The following is a 19,136-nucleotide window of genomic DNA, read 5'->3' as shown; positions in this document are numbered from 1 at the left end:
ATGTCTTTTTTTAAGTTATTGATTTATTCATACAAAAACTGAAGTACAGGCCAGAGGTGCTGGGGGTGAAAGGATTCACCAGAGACAGTGGGGAGTAGAACAGGCAGATTGACTGAAATACACTGCTGAGGGGGGCAGTGGGCCGGTCAGGGGAGGTCTGCTGCACCATGTGGGTCACTTCCTTTGTCAGGGATGGAGCTCATGCTGCAGTGACTGTGGAGAGCTTCATAGTGCTGAGGCTTAACCCCTTGCACCCCCAAGGAGGGCCTCAGTCATGCCTTTTACTAGCTCCCCAGGTGATCCTAATGCAGAGCAGAATTTAGAACCCCTGAGAATTATCACAGTAATAATGGCTAAACATGATGGGGTTCACTGTACATTTCCTCTGTACTGGGCATTGATCAGTGTTCCAGGCACCCTAGCATTTCATTTTTATGGCATCCCCAGAAGGTGAGTGTGGCTGGTGTCCTGGTTTTATGGGTTAGGGAATGGTCTCAGCATGCTGAGGCCACACAGCTAGGGATTCAGAATCAGAATCTGAATCCAGAATCTGCCACTAACCACTGTGCCATCCTGCTTCATCCACTCAGGGTTAATCAAGTCCTCCTATGATGGTGGGAGGGTGGTGGACTGTCAAGCTGGGACTTTCAGGAGAATTGCACTTGGGGTCCTGGACCTCAGGGTGAGGCCGTGACTTCCCCTTAGAATAGAGCCTTGGGCCTGCCCTGCACAGATTCTCTTCAGAGAATAAGGAGCCAGAAATCCAGCTGCCACTGGATTTCTCCCTGTCGCTGTGCTCCCCTGCCGTGGGGGGCAGCACGCTGGCCAGGGTGGCCGCTAAGGACACTGGGCTTCCTGGGCTTCTCTCACGGGCACGGGTGCCCTCCTGGGCTTGTCCTGGATCGCCTGGGGCCCTGGTCAGGGAGGGGAGCTGGGGTCTGCTGTAAAGTGTGGTGGAGAAAGCCAGACCATTAGCCGGCCTTTGTTTTAGAAGGCAATGAGAGCCCTCACCAGCTGGGGTGGGATTCTTGGCAGGCGCCCTTGGAGCAGAGCCAGGGCTCCAGCGGTGGAATCTGGGACGGGCCTGAACTTTCCATGAACTTGTTGGGGTCTAAAGGATTCTGCGTGAGGTGGAAAGTTCTCTGTCCGGTTTCAGCCCTGAACTCAGGTGTGCCCAATCCGCCGCAGGCTCAGGCCGTCACGACCTGTCCTCCTTGGCTAGCTCAGGGCAAATAGGGTTGGCCCAGACAGCGTTCACCTGCAAGGGGACCCCAAGGCCCCAGCTGGACTTGGAGGGCACCGCGCTGTCACTGACTAGCAGCGCCTGCCCTGGTGTGCTGCAGAAGGCGGGAATGTCTTAGGCAATTAAAATGTCTGGAAACGCATGACGGCACCTTTGGGGTTACACAGGGGCACTGGGAGGCAGCAGTGACTCTTGACCTTCCCAGCTGGCATCTGCTGCCTGGATTCTTTTCTAGCCAGTTTCCATGTCCTTGGTCAGAGATGAGTCTGAGCTAGGTCTGGACGCCCCCTAACCGTCCCCCTCTGTCATCACCACCCACACTCATCCTGGGGCCTCTGTGGAGGGGACTCTGCCGCCTGCTGCCCAAGGCTGGTGTGCACAGACCTGTCTTCCAGACACACTCTGCTCTCATGGTCTGGAGGCTCAGACAGGGCCCGGGCCCCCACGGCTGGGGGAAGGTGACCACGTTTTTTTTTTTTTTTAATACATTTAGTAGTTTATTTTTACATCATTTTATGCATTTTTCCATCTCATTTGCAATCCCTTTGGGCTTCCCATCACCAAATCACCCATGTGCCATCATCATAGTCCAGTGCAGACCACTTTTTTTTTTAAAAAAGATTTATTTATTTATGAATACAGAACTGGGGTCCAGGCCAGAGGTGCAGGGGCAGTGAAAGGATTCACCAGAGACAGAGTGGGATTCACCAGAGACAGAGACAGAGAGCAGAACAGGCAGATCGACAAAGTACACTGCTGAGGGGAGCAGTGGGTGGGCCAGGAGAGGTCTGCCGCGCCATGTGGGTCAGCTCCGGGGTGGGGATTGAACTCATGTTGAAGTGGCTTTAGCGTCTTAGTGCTGTGCTTACTGCTGTGCCTCCAGGGAGGGCCTGGCATCCATGTTTTTTACTGCAGTAGAAAACACAAACTGTCAACTTTACCTCTGTAACCATTTAGAAGTGAATAGTTCCAGAGCCTTCAGTGTGTTCACGTTATTAGGACGCAGACCTCCAGAACTCTGTCATCTTGCTAATCGGAAGCAAGGTACCCATGAAGCAGCTTCCAACCACCTCAGCTCCCGGTAGACACCCCCCCTCCGCCCCCACTTCTGTAACTGTCTAGGCACCTGGTCCTGACTAACTTGGGTACCTCATATAAGTGGAGCCCAACGCCCTTTGTCTTTTTGTGTCTGGTTTATTTCACTTAGCATGATGGCCTCAGGGGTCATCTGTGTCTGATTTTGTCAGCTTTTCCTCCTTGTTAAGCATCAGTAATATCCCTTTGCGGGTACAGAGCACATGTGTGTGTCTTTCATCTGTGAGTAGACACTTCATTGCCTCGAGATTTGGCTGCTCTGAATTATGCTGCTGTGAATGTGGATAAACAAACATCTCTTCAAGGCTTTGCTTTTCCTTGTTTGGATACGTTTCCAGAACATGCTGGATCATGCGGTTGTTGTGTTTCAGAGTCTCTCAGGAACCATCGTGTTTCCATGTCGGTGCCGTGTCAGGCCTCGTTCTCTGCAGCCTGTGCATTTACGCTCTCCTCTTGGTCCGCACATGCATGAGACCCTGCTCTCTCCACTCTCCCCACTCTCCCCATCTGGCAGAGGAGGGAGCCGAAGCTGCCCTCGCCCCAAGTCATCCACTAGCCTGGTGGCGAAACTCAGGCCAGAAAGGAGGGTGCCTGGTACCCTCCTGAGCCTCAGACAGCCCTTCCGCACCCCTGCCCAACATGTGGGCCTGAGAGGGGGGTTGTGGAGCAGTTGGAATGGGAGCAGGTATGGGAGGGCAGCTCTGAACCCCTGGGGGGGCATGGCTCAGAGGCCCAGAACCTCTGACTGGGGCTCCAAATCCCAACCCCACAGGGTCTGGGCAGAAAATGGATGAAGTAAGTCCACAGGCACTGCCAGGACATAGCATGGCCTGTGGGGAGTGGAGAGCTGCTCCCCGGCATGCAGACATGGGACCCTGAGCAGCCAGGTCCATGTGGGAGCTCAGAACTGGAAGTCCAGACATGTTCAGGCTACTTCAGTAAGTCGTGTCTGACCTGGGCGTCCAGTGTGATGCTTGACTCGGTTCACCCTCTTTTTATGTCTGAAAGGGGAACTGAGGCCCAGGTCTCCTGCCTGAAGGCCACAATTCTGGGGCAGAAGCTGGTTGCTAAGGGACCTCAGAGGCACTGGTCCCCCAGTTCCACTGTTGGTTGCTTCAAGCCTTCTGTGGACACCCATCCAGTAGACTGCTGAATGCTAATGGTGCCGTCAGAGGAACCAACCTCTCCCCTGCTGTGCTTCTGGGCAAAGGGGGGCAGGAATCCAGGGGCAAGGCTTGGTGTCAGCCCGCTTCAACCACAGCTAACTAATTTTAAAACAACCCTAAAGACCTATTTTATGGATGAGGAAACCGAGGCCACAAGGCCACAGCCAGTGAGTGGCAACAGTGGGCATTTGAGTCCAGGCCTGTTCTGCCTCCAGAGTCCTTTTTCTAATTCTTGGGCCCCTATTTCTCTCTGCCCAGCCTCTCCATCCACATGCAGGAGACGGATCCCTCCGGAGAGCTGCTTGTGACAGGAGGAGACAGCTTCAGGCCCACACCCCCTGGAGAGGCTCCGGCAGCTGCCCATCCAGGTGGGCAGGACCCACCTGAGCCCACATGCTGTCCCCAGGCCCCTGGAACTGAGTCAAGCAAACAGACCCTGCAAGAAGCCAGTCAGTTTCCTCCCCAGCAGAAGTGCAAAAGTGATGAGGGAGCAAAGGCCGAGGAGAGGCAGGGGCCTCGGGTCAAGCCTGCCACGGGACCACGTGAGGCCTGGAGGGACAGAGCAGATGACGCGGGGTCCGTGAGCCTGCAGCAGGAGGAAGGCCAAGGTGCAGGACACCCTGAGCCCAGGAAGGGCTGCTCACCAGGGAGCGCGGCAGCTGCAGAGGCAGGAAGGACAGCAGCCCCCCTGGGTGCCGAGGCTGGCCACGTGGTTCTGGGTAAGTGGCCAGTGCCCTGTGGCCTGGGGTGGGTATGTTTGGAAGGGTTACTCCTGAGAGGTTCTCCCTGCAGTTTTGGGGGAGAGCAGCTCAGGGGAGTCCAAGACTGGAACAATGTGATGGTACATCCACAACAGGGTGGGAGACCTGGCGTGGGGGTGCAGAGGGCTGAGCTGGGGTGGGCATGATGAAATCCTAGGATCTCACGGCCACCTGCCTGCCTGAGCTGTCCACCTTTGGCCTCATTCTGGTTTGAGACAGAGAAGGTTCCTATTAAAAGCAAGTCTGTTAATTGGTGTATATAATCTACTCAGCGTTCGCACCCAATGAGCTCTCACTGGGGACAGGGAGGAGGCCAGTGAGACCGCTGACCTGCTTTCTGTCCCAGTGACGGGGGTGGGGAGAGAGGGCCCTGTGCTCTTGTGACCCAAGGGCCCTCAGCTTCTCCAGTCTTCAGGATCTTATCCCCATGGCAGAGCCCTGGCCCGTGGGGCTGCAGGAAGGCCCCAGCATGTCTAGAGTCCCAGGCGCAGGGCCCTGTGGCCTGCAGGTCCTCCTCGTGCCGCTTGCCACTGGGGCTTCCCAGCTGCCCTGCAGCACTGACTTCTCCAGTGCTTCCTCCCCGCTGCGTGGCCTGTCCCCGATGTGGACACGCCTCCCTCAAGTCCTGAATTGCAGCAGAGAGCAGGTCATCACTTCAGTCATTTCTGGGATATAGTCAGTATTCCCTGAGGACTCACTGCCCTGCTGACCCTCAAGGGCCTGTGGGTGAGAGCTGGAAACACAAAGAGGTTCAGGTCACAGAGTTAGTGCTGATGGGGCCAGGCAGGGCCTGACTGGCCGTCTAGCTCCTGAACCTCTTGTGTAGACCTTGTGTCTGCCGCCGCCAGGGCAGCAACAGCAGAACGGATGCTCCACACGGCGTCTGGCCCTGGATCCGTGCTGCATGCGCCGGCATCTGGGCTCGCTCAACCTTTCTCAACACAGGAAAAGGCGAAAACAACAGAACCCTTGAACCTCATGCCCTCCTTGTCTATCAGGATTTGCCTTTACAGACACAAAGAATAAGCCATACACTCTCAACGCCAAATCAAGCTTGTCCTATGGCTGCGTCAAGACCCATGATACTCCCAGGCTCTGGGTCTGGTCTTGGAGGCACTGGGGTTGCCCAGAGAGTGCCCCAAGTGCTCCCAGACGTGCTCCCAGTAACCGTCAGCCTGTGACCCCTGCCGGGGGGGTGTCACGCACAACCTGGCATAGGCCATTGCGTTTTGTGTTCTGGATTCTGTCATATGTCTTTACTCCACTACTTGTAATCTTCTAAAGGATACAATTTTTAAAAACTAGAACATTTTAGTCTATACATGTGACTGCCCCCCATTTCTCTCCACACCCACTGTCCCCCCACCCCATCCCAGCCTCCTGTCAAGCTTTGGTGGGCTGCTTCTTCCATAGCCCTGTCTGTACCTGCAAACACAGCCCCATCATTAACCCTCTGCACACCCGCTTTGAGTGCACCTCCTGATTCCTGTGGGCTACACCCCCTTCTCATCATCACTGAACAGGCTGGACATAACTTGTCCGTGCTGCAAATAGCATAGTCACAGGTGCTGGAAGACCGAGGTTTGAAGCTCCCTGCCCCTGACTCTGTGACCTGGGCCAGTCACCTCACCTCTCTGAGCCTTTGCTTCCTCCTCTGACAAACGGGCGGGTTGGATGAGCGGTCTGCCAAGTGAACCAAGTGCAGCACAGGGCTGGGTGGTGGCGAGAGGTGCTGGCCTCCTGGGAGCTCACAGGGTGTTGTCCCCTGAACAGACGACAGTCCAGCTCCACCCGCGCCTTTCGAGCACCGGATGGTGAGTGTCAAGGAGACCGCGACCGCAGCAGGCTACACAGTGAGCCAGCACGAAGTCTTGGGCGGGTAGGTGGGCCTTCTGCTTTGGTGAGGGGAGGCGGGGGCCAGGCAGGGGCCTGCAGGCCAAGTGGGGCTGCTGCTGGCTGCTTCTCAGGAACTGATAGTGCTGAGGTGCGGAGCGGGACCCCGTGCAGCCCGAGGGGAGGTGGAGAACCCACCGCATGGGGGAACACAGAATCCCCCAAGTGTAGGAAGCCACGTGTGCGGCTGAGGGAGGCCTCGGTGATTCCACACATAGGGACATAGCAACCATATACTGGAAGCGGTGGGAGAGCTGGCATGGAGTTCGGTTGGAAGGATAGCTTCTGGGGGGCCCTCCCGCCCCCCAGGATGCAGGACAGCCTGAGTGGTGAGGGGTGAGAAATTCTAGGTTTCAGATATCCTGTGGAGAGGGGGTGATACTAGGAATGCTCTGGGGCATGGGGAGTTCTGGGGGGCTGTGGAGAAGGAGTAGGCTTAGTCAGCACAGGGAACAGGCAGCCCACACGGAGGGCGGGTGAGCCTCTTGGGCTCTCAGCCTGTGGCATCAATGTGTCTCCTCAGGGGCCGGTTTGGCCAGGTCCACAGATGCACGGAGAAGTCCACAGGCCTCTCGCTGGCGGCCAAAATCATCAAAGTGAAGAGTGCCAAGGACCGGGTAAGGCTGCTGTTCCAGGCCAGCCAGTTCAGTCCAGGGCTCCTCCACTCCCTTCACAGCCCCCTGGCCCGCCATGTCCCCAGCCCCTCCAGGAGCAGGAAACCTGGCCACCGCCTCCCTCTTTTATATGCCTCCACACTCCAGCCTGCAGCTCCCCTTACTCCCTGGGCGCAGGTCCTGGGACCCCAGTTTCCAAAGGCCCTTCTGCTAGGAGGTCAGGTTTGGGTGGTGAGTCTGGGTCTTGCTGTGAGAGCAGGAAGCAGGATGCGGCCACTGCACACACGTGTGCATGTGTGTGGCATGTGTCCATGCATGTGATGTATGTGTCAAGCAGATGCTCATGGGTGGGGGTGGGGGTGTCTTGTGGAAGGCATATTTGTCTCTCTTCCTGACCCATCTATTGGAAACTCCTCTCCACCCTGCACACAGGAGGATGTGAAGAACGAGATCAACATCATGAACCAGCTCAGCCATGTGAACCTGATCCAGCTCTATGACGCCTTTGAGAACAAGAACAGCTTCACCCTGGTGATGGAGTAGTGAGTGTCTTGGGGGTGGGGGCAGCGTGTCCTCGAGGACTGGGCCTGGCCGTGCTTCCCAGGCAATGGTCTGCCTTCCTTTCCTCCTCCTGGAGGTCCCCTGGGCCTGTCATCACCTCCTGCTTGGAGCTGCTTGACCTCCAGCACAGAGCCGTTTTGTCACTAACCAGTGACCAATGAGGCTGATTTGACCTGCAGATGCATGTGTTTGGCCTATACAACTTTATGTCATTTTGATTTAGTTGTTAATAATTACAAATTGGGGCATTTTGCCTTAAAACCTAGTTATCTGGCTTGTCTTGAAAATATGAAAGCCCTAGGAAAGCTGGACATGTGTGTCGTCCAGCTGGAGATGACATGCTGGACCACCTAGTGACTGGCCTTTGTAAACAGGACAAGTGTCTGCCATTTATCATGGTCCGCACCACTCCCAGCTACTCCGACCCTGTCATCCAGGCTCAGAGTCTTTATTCTTGTGCTCCTATTGCTATTTTCCTTCTGGTAGGATGGAGGAGAGTGAGGCATTTGCTATGTCAAACCTTGGGAAAGCAGAAGATGGACTAACAGCTCCTTTTACAGTCTCACCTCTGGTCTGATCTCCCTGTTTTGGGCTTTTGCTCCTTGGCCGCTCTAGGAAATGAAGCTTACAGTTTGGACAGGTCCTCAGAGAGAACCTGGATCATCAACACAGGAGATAACCTGGTCTTGCCTTTGGCCCACCCCTTCCTTTTTAACCACTGCAGCTGAGCTGGGAATGGGCCAGGGCACAGCATCCCATAAACCCCAGGTGACAGTAGCGTCCTTGGGTTCCCTGGGGTTGGCTCCTTCTGGCCTCTGGAGTAGACAAGTCCTCTGAGAGCCTGTTTCACTCAAGTGCCTGTTTCCTCTCCCCCTACCCCTTTGGCCTGCAGTGTGGATGGGGGTGAGCTCTTTGACCGGATCACAAATGAGAAGTATCACCTGAGCGAACTGGACGTGGTCTTGTTCACCAAGCAGATCTGCGAGGGTGTTCATTACCTCCATCAGCACTACATCCTGCACCTGGACCTCAAGGTCAGCTTTCCCCGGGCACATAGTGGGGGACCACCCAGGTTTCTGAACTTTTGCTCCTTTCTCAACTCAAAAGCCCCCTGGACAGATGCCCCTGGCTCCCGTTCCTGGCTCTCTGCCAGTTCCTGGCTCTGGACTCTAGGGCAAGTCATCTGTCTTTCTGAGCCTCAGTTTTTCCATTTGTAAACTGTGCATAACGTGCCTCTTTCAGTTTTATTTGAAGATTAAATGATACGATGACATTTTCTTTAAAATTACCTTTTAGATTAATTTTTAAAAATTTAAAGTAGTAAAGTATGTAAAAATAGGTAACACAGGCCCTCCCTGGTGGCACAGCGGGTTAAAACACAGCACTAAGAAGCTAAAGCCACTTCAACATGACTTTGAACCCCGCCTGCCTGGAAGGTGACCCACATGGCGCGGCAGACCTCTCCTGACCTGCCCGCTGCTCCCTTCAAGGTGCACTTCATCGGTCGGCCTGTCCTGCTCCCTGCTGTCTCTGGTGAATTCTCTCACCGCCCCTGCACCTCTGGCCTGTACCCCAGCTCTGTATGCACAAATAAATAAATCTTAAAAAACAAAAAAAAGATAACGCATACAGACAATGTGAAAATGTACAAAACACACAGTGTAAGTTTCCCCCACCGGGCAGTTTGGCTTGATATGCAAACACAGAATTGTACTAGGAATCCTGCTTTAGGGCCATCTTTCCTCATTCTCTTTAAGGGCCATATGATAGTCTGTTGAGTGAATGTGATGTGTTGTCTTTGGCCCAGGATTGTCCCAGGAGGGCTTTGCTGGGGATGTGGTGCCTGGTTTGTAATGCTTGATACCTCCCAGCTGTCTGTGATTTCCCACTCCCCCCGGCCAGCAGGGGAAGTTGGGGGGCTTGTGTATAAGCCATTTCAGGTACTTCAGGGGCTCCCCCCAGAAGATGGGAAGTTGGTTGCTAGACCTGTGTGGTGCCAGCCAGCTCTCTCTTGCCAGCTCACTGATTGACAGCAGGGTTTTATGTTGCATTCTTAGAAAAATGGTAGACGTGGTGGTGTATTGGCCTCAGATTTTTCTCCACTCCCCAGAGTTAATTTCAGAGCTTCTGAAGCAGCTTCTTTGTGGCAAGAAGTTAGGGGAAGTTCAGGATTCCACTCTGTGGCTCTGGGCCATGGAACAGTCTTTGGGGCAAACCCTATGACTCTATAGGCTTGTGTTAATATCTCTTCCTGGCCATGAAATCTTGCATAAGGTCATCAGTAGCAAAATGGGAATAATACCTAGCATTCAGGGGTGTTGTGTGGCCTACAGTGCTCCAGTATACTCTCCAATACAGTGGCCACTATAGCCACATGTGTCTAGGCCACTCGCTTTAGTGTCACTAAGGAACTGAATTTTAAATTTTATTAATTTTAAGTCACTTAACTTAAGAAACTGACATTCTATTTAGTTATAGAAAAACTTCTAAATATACTTGGGACAACTTCACTACATGAATTTACATTTCAGTTGTAAATGCCATGAAATCAAAATATAAATATTTCATTAAATCTAAATTCTTACTAGCAGTCTGATTGAAAAATAGATATTTTTTAAAGATTTATTCATTATTGCACACAAGAACTAGGGGTGGAGGGGCGGGGATAAGAGGATTCACCAGAGAAATAGTGGGGAGCAGAACAGGCAGATTGACGAAGTACACTGCTGAGGGGAGCAGTGGGTGGGTCAGGAGAGGTCTGCTGTGCCGTGTGGGGATTGGAGTGTGGATAGCTTCGCAGTGCTGGGCTTTAACCCATTGGGCCACCAGGGTGGGCCTCTGATTAAAATTTTTGATGAAAATTTAGTGAATTGAAAGGTCTGCAAATGTAACATACACACTAGATTTCAAACAACAGGAAAACATCTCATTAATATTTTATATTTGATAATCTATTGAAACAATAGTATTTGAACATATTGGGTTAAATAAAAACATGTTGTTAAAATCAAGATTCAGAAAATACTTTGAGGTTAATGAAAATGACATACCAAACTTAGCAGGTTTTGGTTTTTAGGTTTTAACCTAAAATGGGAAGAAAACTTGTAGCAACAAAGGCCTATATTGTAAAGGGAGAAAGATTTCAAATCAATAAATTGCATCAGAAAAAATAGCAAAAGAAGAACAAGCTAAACTCAAAGCAAGAAGAAGGAAATGATAAATAAAATAGAATCAAAATAGAAAACAATAGCAAAAACCAATGAAACCGAAAGTTAAGGCATTCAAAATATGAAATCACAAATCTTTTACTATATTGACAAAGAAGAAAGGAGAGGGGACCCCGGGGACTGATATCAGTATTGAAAGAAGGGACACCTTAGAGAAATTTTAAAAAGCATTATAAAAACTAACACTATGAAAAGCTGTATGCCAACAAATTAGATACCCAGGAAAATGAACAAATTTCCAGAAAAACGCAAGTCACTGGAAACTGACTCAAAAGTAGAAGATCTAAATAGACCTAATACAAGTAAAGAGATCAAGTTAATATAAAAAATTACCCATAAGGGATTACAATCGAGATGGAAAAAAATGTGCAAAATGATGTAAAAATAAACTTTGTAATAAAAAAAAATTACCCATAAGGAAAGCCTTCATGTTGCTTCACTGGTGAGTTATGTCTAACATTTAGAGAATAAACACGGGTCCTGTACAAATCTCCAGGTACAGGAGAAGGGACACTTCCTAATTCATTCTGGGAGGCCAGGCTTAAATGGATACCAAAAGTGACATCATAAGAAAACTAGACCCATATAAATTATGAAGACAGGTACAAAAATTTTGATGAAATATTAGCAATTTGAATGAAACAACACATAGAAAGGGTTACATACACAAAAAAGTGGCATCTGTCCTGAGACTGCATGATAGAGAATTCCACAGACAGAAAATATAAAGTGGTTGCCAGGAATTAGAAGTAAGGGGAAAACGGAGCAACTGCTGATGGCTATGTTTTGTTTCCTTTTAAGTGATGAGAATGTCCTAAAATTAGATAGTAATGATCATGGCACAAGTGTGTGAATGTCCTGAAGGTCACAAAATCATATACTTGACAACGGTGCATTTTACATATGGTACATTTATGATATTACTTAAATTATTATTTGTACTTTATTAGTGCTGTTACAAAAATTAATTTCCCTTGTTTCTTTGTATTTTTTTAATGTAGAGCCAGAAAAGCTTAAATTATGTATGGGCCTCATACATAAGACATAAGGATTCCTTAGGTCTTATACATAAGACCTAAGGAATCCTTTAGTCCACAGGTCCTTTCTGCATAAGCCCTCCATCTCCCCTTTTTCCCACCCTGATCCAAATTTGTCTGGTATGAGGAGTAGGCATTGTTCCAGGCTCTTTCAGAGTCTCAGAGCTCATCTGACCCATCCCATGGGTCAAAGCTGTCACCACAAAATGGCAGCGCTGACAGTTAGCAGTGCTGATCTCTGTGACAAGACTTCAGAAGCTTAGGTCCCACTCCTGAGGTTCAGACTTAGTAGGTCAGGTGAGACCTGACTGGGACTTCTGAGAGCTTTTCTGGTAATGCAGCCAGGTCTGGAATCCCTACGCCAAGCCACCGTCTCAAACAAGTAGCTTGGGACCAAATCTGCTTCCATCACAGAGGTGTTCTATGGACTCCTGTCCATAGAACATAATAAATGTGCACTTCAATTTAATTTAATTGTCGATATTTAACAGCCTGGAACTTTCACATACAAATACAGATTTCTGGCTTCTCTTGCGGCTGAAGCAACTCTGGTCATAGGGCCTGTGTTCCTACGTGGTGACAAGGGTTGACACTGAGCAGTTAATACAAGGCAGCATACTCTGGTTTCCCATCATCCACACTACTCCTTACTGTCTTGCTCAACTGACTTTACTTTCATTATCTGTCTTCCCTGAGCCATTCATTTCCTATGGGTTCTGGGGAACTGAGACCTGTTGACAAGTAAATGTGTAAGCTGCAACCCTCTTAGCTCTTGAATGAGCTAAGCAGACTTTTCTCTCTTTCCCAGCCAGAGAACATCCTATGTGTCAATCAGACAGGACATCAGATTAAGATCATTGACTTTGGGTTGGCTAAAAGGTAAGAGGGTTTTATGTTGGCACTTTTTTGACAAACTCCTGGGGGATTCTTTGTGACTATGTTGGCTAAGATTATCCATAGCTCAGTCAGTCGTTGGTTTTATACACACACACACACACACACACACACACACACACACACATATACACACATATGTATAATCAGTTCACATTTATTTTTAATAATAATCACTATTTTAATCATGAAATCATCATACACTGAGCTCAGCCAGATTTCAAGCATTGGGGCCAAGAAATCTCTCTCTGTGAGGCTGGCTGCTTTCCACTCCGCAGACAGGCCTGTCGCTGCTGCAGGGGCGTCTCTGTGCTGTGGGTTTTGCTGCTGCTTAACAGACGACAGACTGTTCTTCAAGCCACCTGTCAAAGCAGAGATAGAAGCGGTGTTAGAAGGGGGTGCTGGGCGGTTGACTCTATTCATTTCCCATCATTCATCATTCTACCCTTCAGGTTGACCAGGATAATTAGGAAAATGTGTGTGGGTGACCATGTAGGTATGTACCATTCAATGCTGGGGTAGTTCTTGGTACAACAGTGAGAAAATGGAATAATGGTGGACATGGAGCGATTATGAAGGTTAAATTAGATAACACAGCGGTAGTGCCAGCCTGTGACTCAAGCATTAAGTTTCACTGCATACAGTGAACACTGTATATACTAACTAAAATATCCTAAAGTCCCTTAAGTGAAGTACAGATTGTTCCACCGTCCTGACTAGTGGCCATATGTGTGATGAAGGCCTCCTGAATCCAGTACATGCTCACAAATGGGATGCCTAGCCCCATTCCATCCGCTCCTTTGGCAGTGCAAAAGGTGCCTACCTGAGGCTTTGTGTGGTTATGACCGCAAATGTGACCTCTGGTCATCAAAGCCTATGCTAAGGGTCTGGATCTGAAGAGAGGGTCTTGGTGGAGGGTCTCTTGATTAGCTATTGCAATCATGCTGCTATATAATAACCATCCCAACAAGCAATGCTTGACACAATCTTTTATTCTCATCCACACATACTAGCTCATGCTGAGGAATTATGTAAGCCAGTTGTTAAACATGACCATTATTTATGATGAAATTGTGTAAACTTACAGGGAAACACATTATTATAGAAACAAGGGCTAAAATTTCAAAATGTTTTACTTTCTACTGCAGTCACCCACGCTTACTGATGGGTATGTATTCTGAGAAGTGTGACATGCTGGCATCATACATTGTATGTACAGACCTCCATGGTAGAGCATACACATCAAGGCCCCGGGGCCTGCTGGGGCCGCTGTTACGTGTGCGATCCATCATGGGACAACATGTTGTTAGACAACGCTTGTCTGTACTGTTTATGAAGTTATTAATGTCTGTTGTATCTTATGGCAGAAAGACCAGAGATGGTGGCTATTGTGCATTTCTTCTTAGCTATATTCAGAGAGCCACGGTGAAATCGGTATTTACACCACGGAAATTGGCAACTGCTGCAAACCAGAACTTTAAAAAAAATCAGATCATTGGAGATTAAAAATTTACTATTTGGATGGAGTTGGAAAATATGCTCAGTGAACTAAACCAGAAAGAAAAAAAAAATACCGGATGGTTTCGTTCATAGCAGGAGTATAATGGACCAGGCGAGAAAATATCAAGAATAATGAACAGCTATATACCAGAGACATTTTGTGGGGGTGGAGTGGGGAATGGGAGAAAAAATGGGGGAGGAGGGAAGAGGGAAGTGCACGGGACTATGGTGATGGCACATGGGTGACTTGGTGATGGAAAACACACGGGGATTACAACTTAGATGAAAAAAAATGTACAAAATGATGTAAAAATAAACTATTATATATATATATATATATATATATATATAAATATTTACTCACGCTCCACTGCTTGGGAGTCACCAACTTAGAGTGAACTGAACTTGGATGCAAGAAGGTCCTGCTCCTTGTCGTGGTGGCAGATCAGCCAGCCCTCACCAGAGAGACACTGACATGTCATAGCCACACAAATCCATAACTTAGTTAGGATTCACTCTTGGTGTTGGATTCTGTAGGTTTGGACAAATGCATAATGACATGTTGTCATCATTATAGCATCACAGAGGCAGTTTACCACCCTAAAAAGTTTCTGTGCTCTGCTTACTCACCCTCCCTCCCCACAACCCCATAGTTTTTCCTTTTCCATAATATTCTATAGTTGGAAATCATGTCATTTAGCCTTTTCAGAATGAATTATTGGCTTAGTATTGTAGATTGGCTCCTGCATGGCTTTTCATGACTTACTAGTTCTTTTGAGCACTGAATACTATTCCATTCCTGGATGTACCACAGTTTGCTTATTCATTTTCTTACCAAAGGAAATCTTGGTTGCTACCCATTAAATTCTAGCCAGACATCATCTTCTTCAACAGTGATTCTAAAAACCACCTTTCACATCATCTTTCTTCCTAACCTTCCTAAAACCATGTCCATTTTTCTATTTTTTTTTGTAATTGCACATAAGAGTAAAATTTACCACCTTTTAAGACTGTTAAGATTAGCTTAATAGTGTCAAACATACTCCCATTGTTGTGTAAACAATCTCCAGAATTTTTTCCACCTTGCAAAACCTTCCACCATCTCTGTCTCTATGAATTTAATTATTCTAGGTATCTATCTCATAGAAGTTTGGTTGACTTGTTTCATTTAGTATAATGCCCTTGAGGTTCATCAAGGACGTTAGAATTTTCTTTGAGTTTTGGCCCACTGTTTGAATGTATCACATTTCGTTTATTCATTCACCTTTTGGTGACTGTGATGGAACATGGAGAAATAAACATTTCTTTGAGATCATGTTTTTAATCCTTTTGGATATATACCCAAAGATAGAATTGGTAGATCATTGGTAGGAATTCTACTTTTAATTTTGGGGGGAACTGCCATAATGTTTCCCATGCTAGCAGTACTATTTTACATTCCCACCTCTAATAGTTCCCAGCTTTCCAACATTCTAACCAACACTTACTATTTTGGGGTGTTTTTGATAGTGGGTCTCATTGTGGGTTTGAGGTGCATCTCCCTGGTTATTCAGGCTGACCATTTTTCCTCTTGCTCTTACTGTCGTCCTAACCACATTTACCCACATACAGAGTGGTCCCCCAAATACAGCTTCATCTACCCCACTTGTCTGTGCTCATTCCTGTGGCTGCATTGCCGAATAAGATTGCTACATTGACCTTCTCTCCCTTCTAAATCATAAATACCAGGAGAACTGTGGTTTTCTGCTTCTCCCAGTGACTTAGGAAAGCCTGAATTTAGGGTCAGGTGTATGACACATGTGGTGGGCTGTGAAGTGCAGACAACATAGCTGACAGGACCCCTCCAGGAATTCGTCCCCACATCCAAACCTTTTCCCAGGCCACACTTCCATGGTGCTGTGTACCCCTTCTCTGCAGGTACAAGCCTCGGGAGAAGCTAAAGGTGAACTTCGGCACCCCTGAGTTTCTTGCTCCGGAAGTTGTCAACTATGAGTTTGTCTCATTCCCTACAGACATGTGGAGTGTGGGAGTCATCACTTACATGCTGTGAGTGGGGGGCTGGACAGAGGGGAGGGGTCTGGCCGAGGATGGGCCTCCTGGAGGGGGGCAGGGGCCTTCTTTTCAGCACAAATCTGGGGGAGTAGTTTATTTGGAAGGTATTCCAGGAAATACAACAGGGGAGAGGGAAAGGGAGCCGGAGGAGCAGGAGGACAGGAGGGGAAGGCAGCCAGTGTTTCCCCGCCAGTCAGCATTGTGGGCATCTGGGGTGTTCTCCTGTGGGGAACTCTGGGATCCATTTAGGAAACACCTTCTTGGAGTTATTCCACTGGAGGGTGGGGATGTTGGAGTGCTTATGCACCAGTTCTAATCAGTTATTCCTTGTGAGCTCATCCTGGGGGCATGACTTCCCTGAGACTTTGGGGGGAATAACATAACTTTAACTGGAGAGAAAGCCCGCAGCAAAGCAGTGCAGGTGCTGTGGCCCTGTGGGGCCAGGGACTCTGAAGTGGTCAGAAGAGAGGGAGGCCAGATGCTTACATTGCCTCTCCGACCCGGTGCTCTGAGAGGGGATCTGTGCACAGACTAAACATTCTCCACTCTCTGTGGATGTTCCTAGTTGTTTCTTGAGGCCGACCAAGAAACAAAGATCCATGCTTTGCTCCAAATGTTCTCTCATGTATAACTGCCGTTTTGTTCCTGGGCTTTGAATGTGTGTCTTGCTCTGGCAGGAGAAGCTCAAGGCCCAAGGCCCAGTGGTGTCCTGTCTCTCTACCCGCACTCTGGAAAAACTACTGTCAGTTTTTCTTTGGCCCCTGAGGCCTGGGACTATTTAAACAAGCCTACATATCTCAGAGGCATGCTGAGCTATTTTCAAATAAGCCAATCTGTACCTGGTAAATGCCAGACCTGCTCTTTACTTCAGGGTAAGGGGGAAAGAGGTGAGCAATAGGGGGACTTTACTTGGAATACTTCTTGCTTCCAATTTTCCAACTTTGGACTTCTTAACCTAACTGAACACTGGCCCATCTCATGTGGAGAAGTGATGGAGATGCTTTTCTTTTAAACCCTTCTAGTTCTGGTTAATACTTCTTGAACCTCATAAGATTCTTCTCTATCCTGCTGATGTGCAACAGCAGGTGTGACTTCCACATACTGACGGTCCTCTCTCTCCTCTGTAGACTCAGTGGTTTGTCCCCATTTCTAGGGGAGACAGATGCAGAGACCATGAATTTTATTGTGAACTGTAGCTGGGATTTTGATGCTGACACCTTTGAAGGTCTATCAGAGGAGGCCAAGGACTTTGTCTCCCGGCTGCTGGTTAAAGAGAAAAGGTACCTTTACTGCTTGTCACCGGGGCCATCCTGATGGTGCCCAGCTTCCTGCTGGGCACCAGGAAGCTCAGGCTAGAGCTGGGCTCCTAAGGACCAACTCCGCCCAGGGTTTCTTAGTCTGACACGTCTTTAGAGCAAAAGAGTTAGCCTGGAAAGGAAAGAAGGAAATCAATTAAAAATAAACACGTAGTCTGTACGATATACCAGGTAGGAGGGAAACCTCAGCTGGGGTCCATCATCAGTGACTAGTTCAGGGACATGAAACATTGAAGTTGGAGGGAGTTGATTTTTAGTGTCATTCTCTTCCAGGTCTTATTTTGATAATTCTATTTGAATTAATTACTCAGGTAACTGTGAGTAAATATAGAGACAATTAACCAATTTGCAACATGATGGCCTAAGGGTGGGATCTTCCCATCACATATAACATTGTAAACCAATATTATCTCAATAAAAATAACTTTTAATTACAAAAAAAAATAATAAACAAGTAGGAGGGCCTAGTTAAAGGTGGCATAAAGGCTAAAGTCTCAAAGCTACAAAGCTATTGCCAGCCAGTTTAGCATGAGTGCAATCCCTACCACACCCCCCACCCCTCCCAAGTAGGGAGCTGACCCCCAAGGCACAGCAGACCTTTCCTAATGCTCCCTTCAGCAGTGTATTTCAATCAATCTGCCTATTCTGATCCCCACTCTGTCTGTGGTTAATCTCCTCTCCCCCACATCTCTGGCCTACATCCCAGTTCTTGCATGCATGCATAAATAAATAAAAATAAATTAAGAAAAATAAACAACTAGGAGCATAGCAAATTTGTTCTTTCTGTTGCTATTAATAAGCTGATATGGGGGAGGAGTGATGAGTTAAGGAGATGAATAAAGGCCAGAAAAATCCATTTCTTGATCATAAAGGCCATCAGCAGTGATATCAAGGTCCCGGATGTAGCCACTGGCTTTCTGATAGGCTGCTGAATGGGAATGACCGGAAATGACCCAGGAGTGAGGCTAAAATCTGAGCTCTTAGATGCCTCTATTGTTTAGTTTCTTTCTTATTGTGAAAAGTTTGGTGAGAGAAAAAGATTCCTAATAGAGATGAACAAGTTGACATTATTTTGTGGAAGGATGTTCTTTCACTTCTTAATAGCAATCCCAGGCACAGCTGGCCTTTCTAAACCCTGCCTCTCTGGGAGGTGGTGATTAATCACTGAAATATGTTCTTTCTAGACTACAGGGAGCATTTGCTGATGACTTTTTTTGCACTTTAAGGAGAAAAATTTTTGAACCAGGAGTTCCCTTTTTAGTAGCAGCATGAATCTGCCTAAGTGATGAATCTACTTTATTGACTCGGGCTTCCTACCCAACTGGAATACATTTTTGGAAACCAGAAAAGACACCTCAGCTAAAAGTCCCAACTCCTTTGATTTCACAGCTGCAGAATGAGTGCCACACAGTGCCTGAAACATGAGTGGCTGAATAATTTGCCTGCCAAAGCTTCAAAATCTAAAGTGCGCCTCAAATCCCAGTTATTGCTGCAGAAATACATGGCTCAGAGGAAATGGAAGGTATTTTTTTTTTCTCTTAGCAAAGGTAACACTTGTCTCTTTCATGTCTTTTGAAAGAATTATTGCTAAGTTTTCACTTACATTTTGATTTTATGTAGAAAGATTATTTAGAAAAAGAGGGGGGAGCGGCCCTCCCTGGTGGCGCAGCGGGTTGAAGCACAGCACTGAGAATCTAAAAGCCGCTTCCGCATGAGTTCGATCCCCGCCTGCCCCGGAGGTGACCACATGGCGTGGCAGACCTCTCCTGACCCGCCT

At 48.2% G+C, this 19,136-nt stretch overlaps 1 protein-coding gene across 1 annotated transcript in view; it reads left to right on the top strand.

The window, feature by feature from the left end:
- The window catches only part of MYLK3 (myosin light chain kinase 3), a 27,542-nt gene that overhangs the window by 6,770 nt on the left and 1,636 nt on the right, over positions 1–19,136 (top strand). The window contains exons 4-13 of the mRNA XM_012730447.1: positions 3,111–3,133; positions 3,763–4,223; positions 6,039–6,144; positions 6,682–6,775; positions 7,205–7,314; positions 8,226–8,367; positions 12,406–12,476; positions 15,909–16,037; positions 17,171–17,323; positions 18,749–18,881. Coding sequence (XP_012585901.1) covers positions 3,111–3,133; positions 3,763–4,223; positions 6,039–6,144; positions 6,682–6,775; positions 7,205–7,314; positions 8,226–8,367; positions 12,406–12,476; positions 15,909–16,037; positions 17,171–17,323; positions 18,749–18,881 — 1,422 coding nt within the window. The remainder of the gene's footprint in view (positions 1–3,110; positions 3,134–3,762; positions 4,224–6,038; positions 6,145–6,681; positions 6,776–7,204; positions 7,315–8,225; positions 8,368–12,405; positions 12,477–15,908; positions 16,038–17,170; positions 17,324–18,748; positions 18,882–19,136) is intronic.

This window comes from Condylura cristata, unplaced genomic scaffold (genome assembly GCF_000260355.1).
Source record: "Condylura cristata isolate star-nosed mole 26May11 unplaced genomic scaffold, ConCri1.0 scaffold00028, whole genome shotgun sequence".
Taxonomy (NCBI): domain Eukaryota; kingdom Metazoa; phylum Chordata; class Mammalia; order Eulipotyphla; family Talpidae; genus Condylura; species Condylura cristata.
This window is presented reverse-complemented; position numbering and strand designations above follow the sequence as displayed.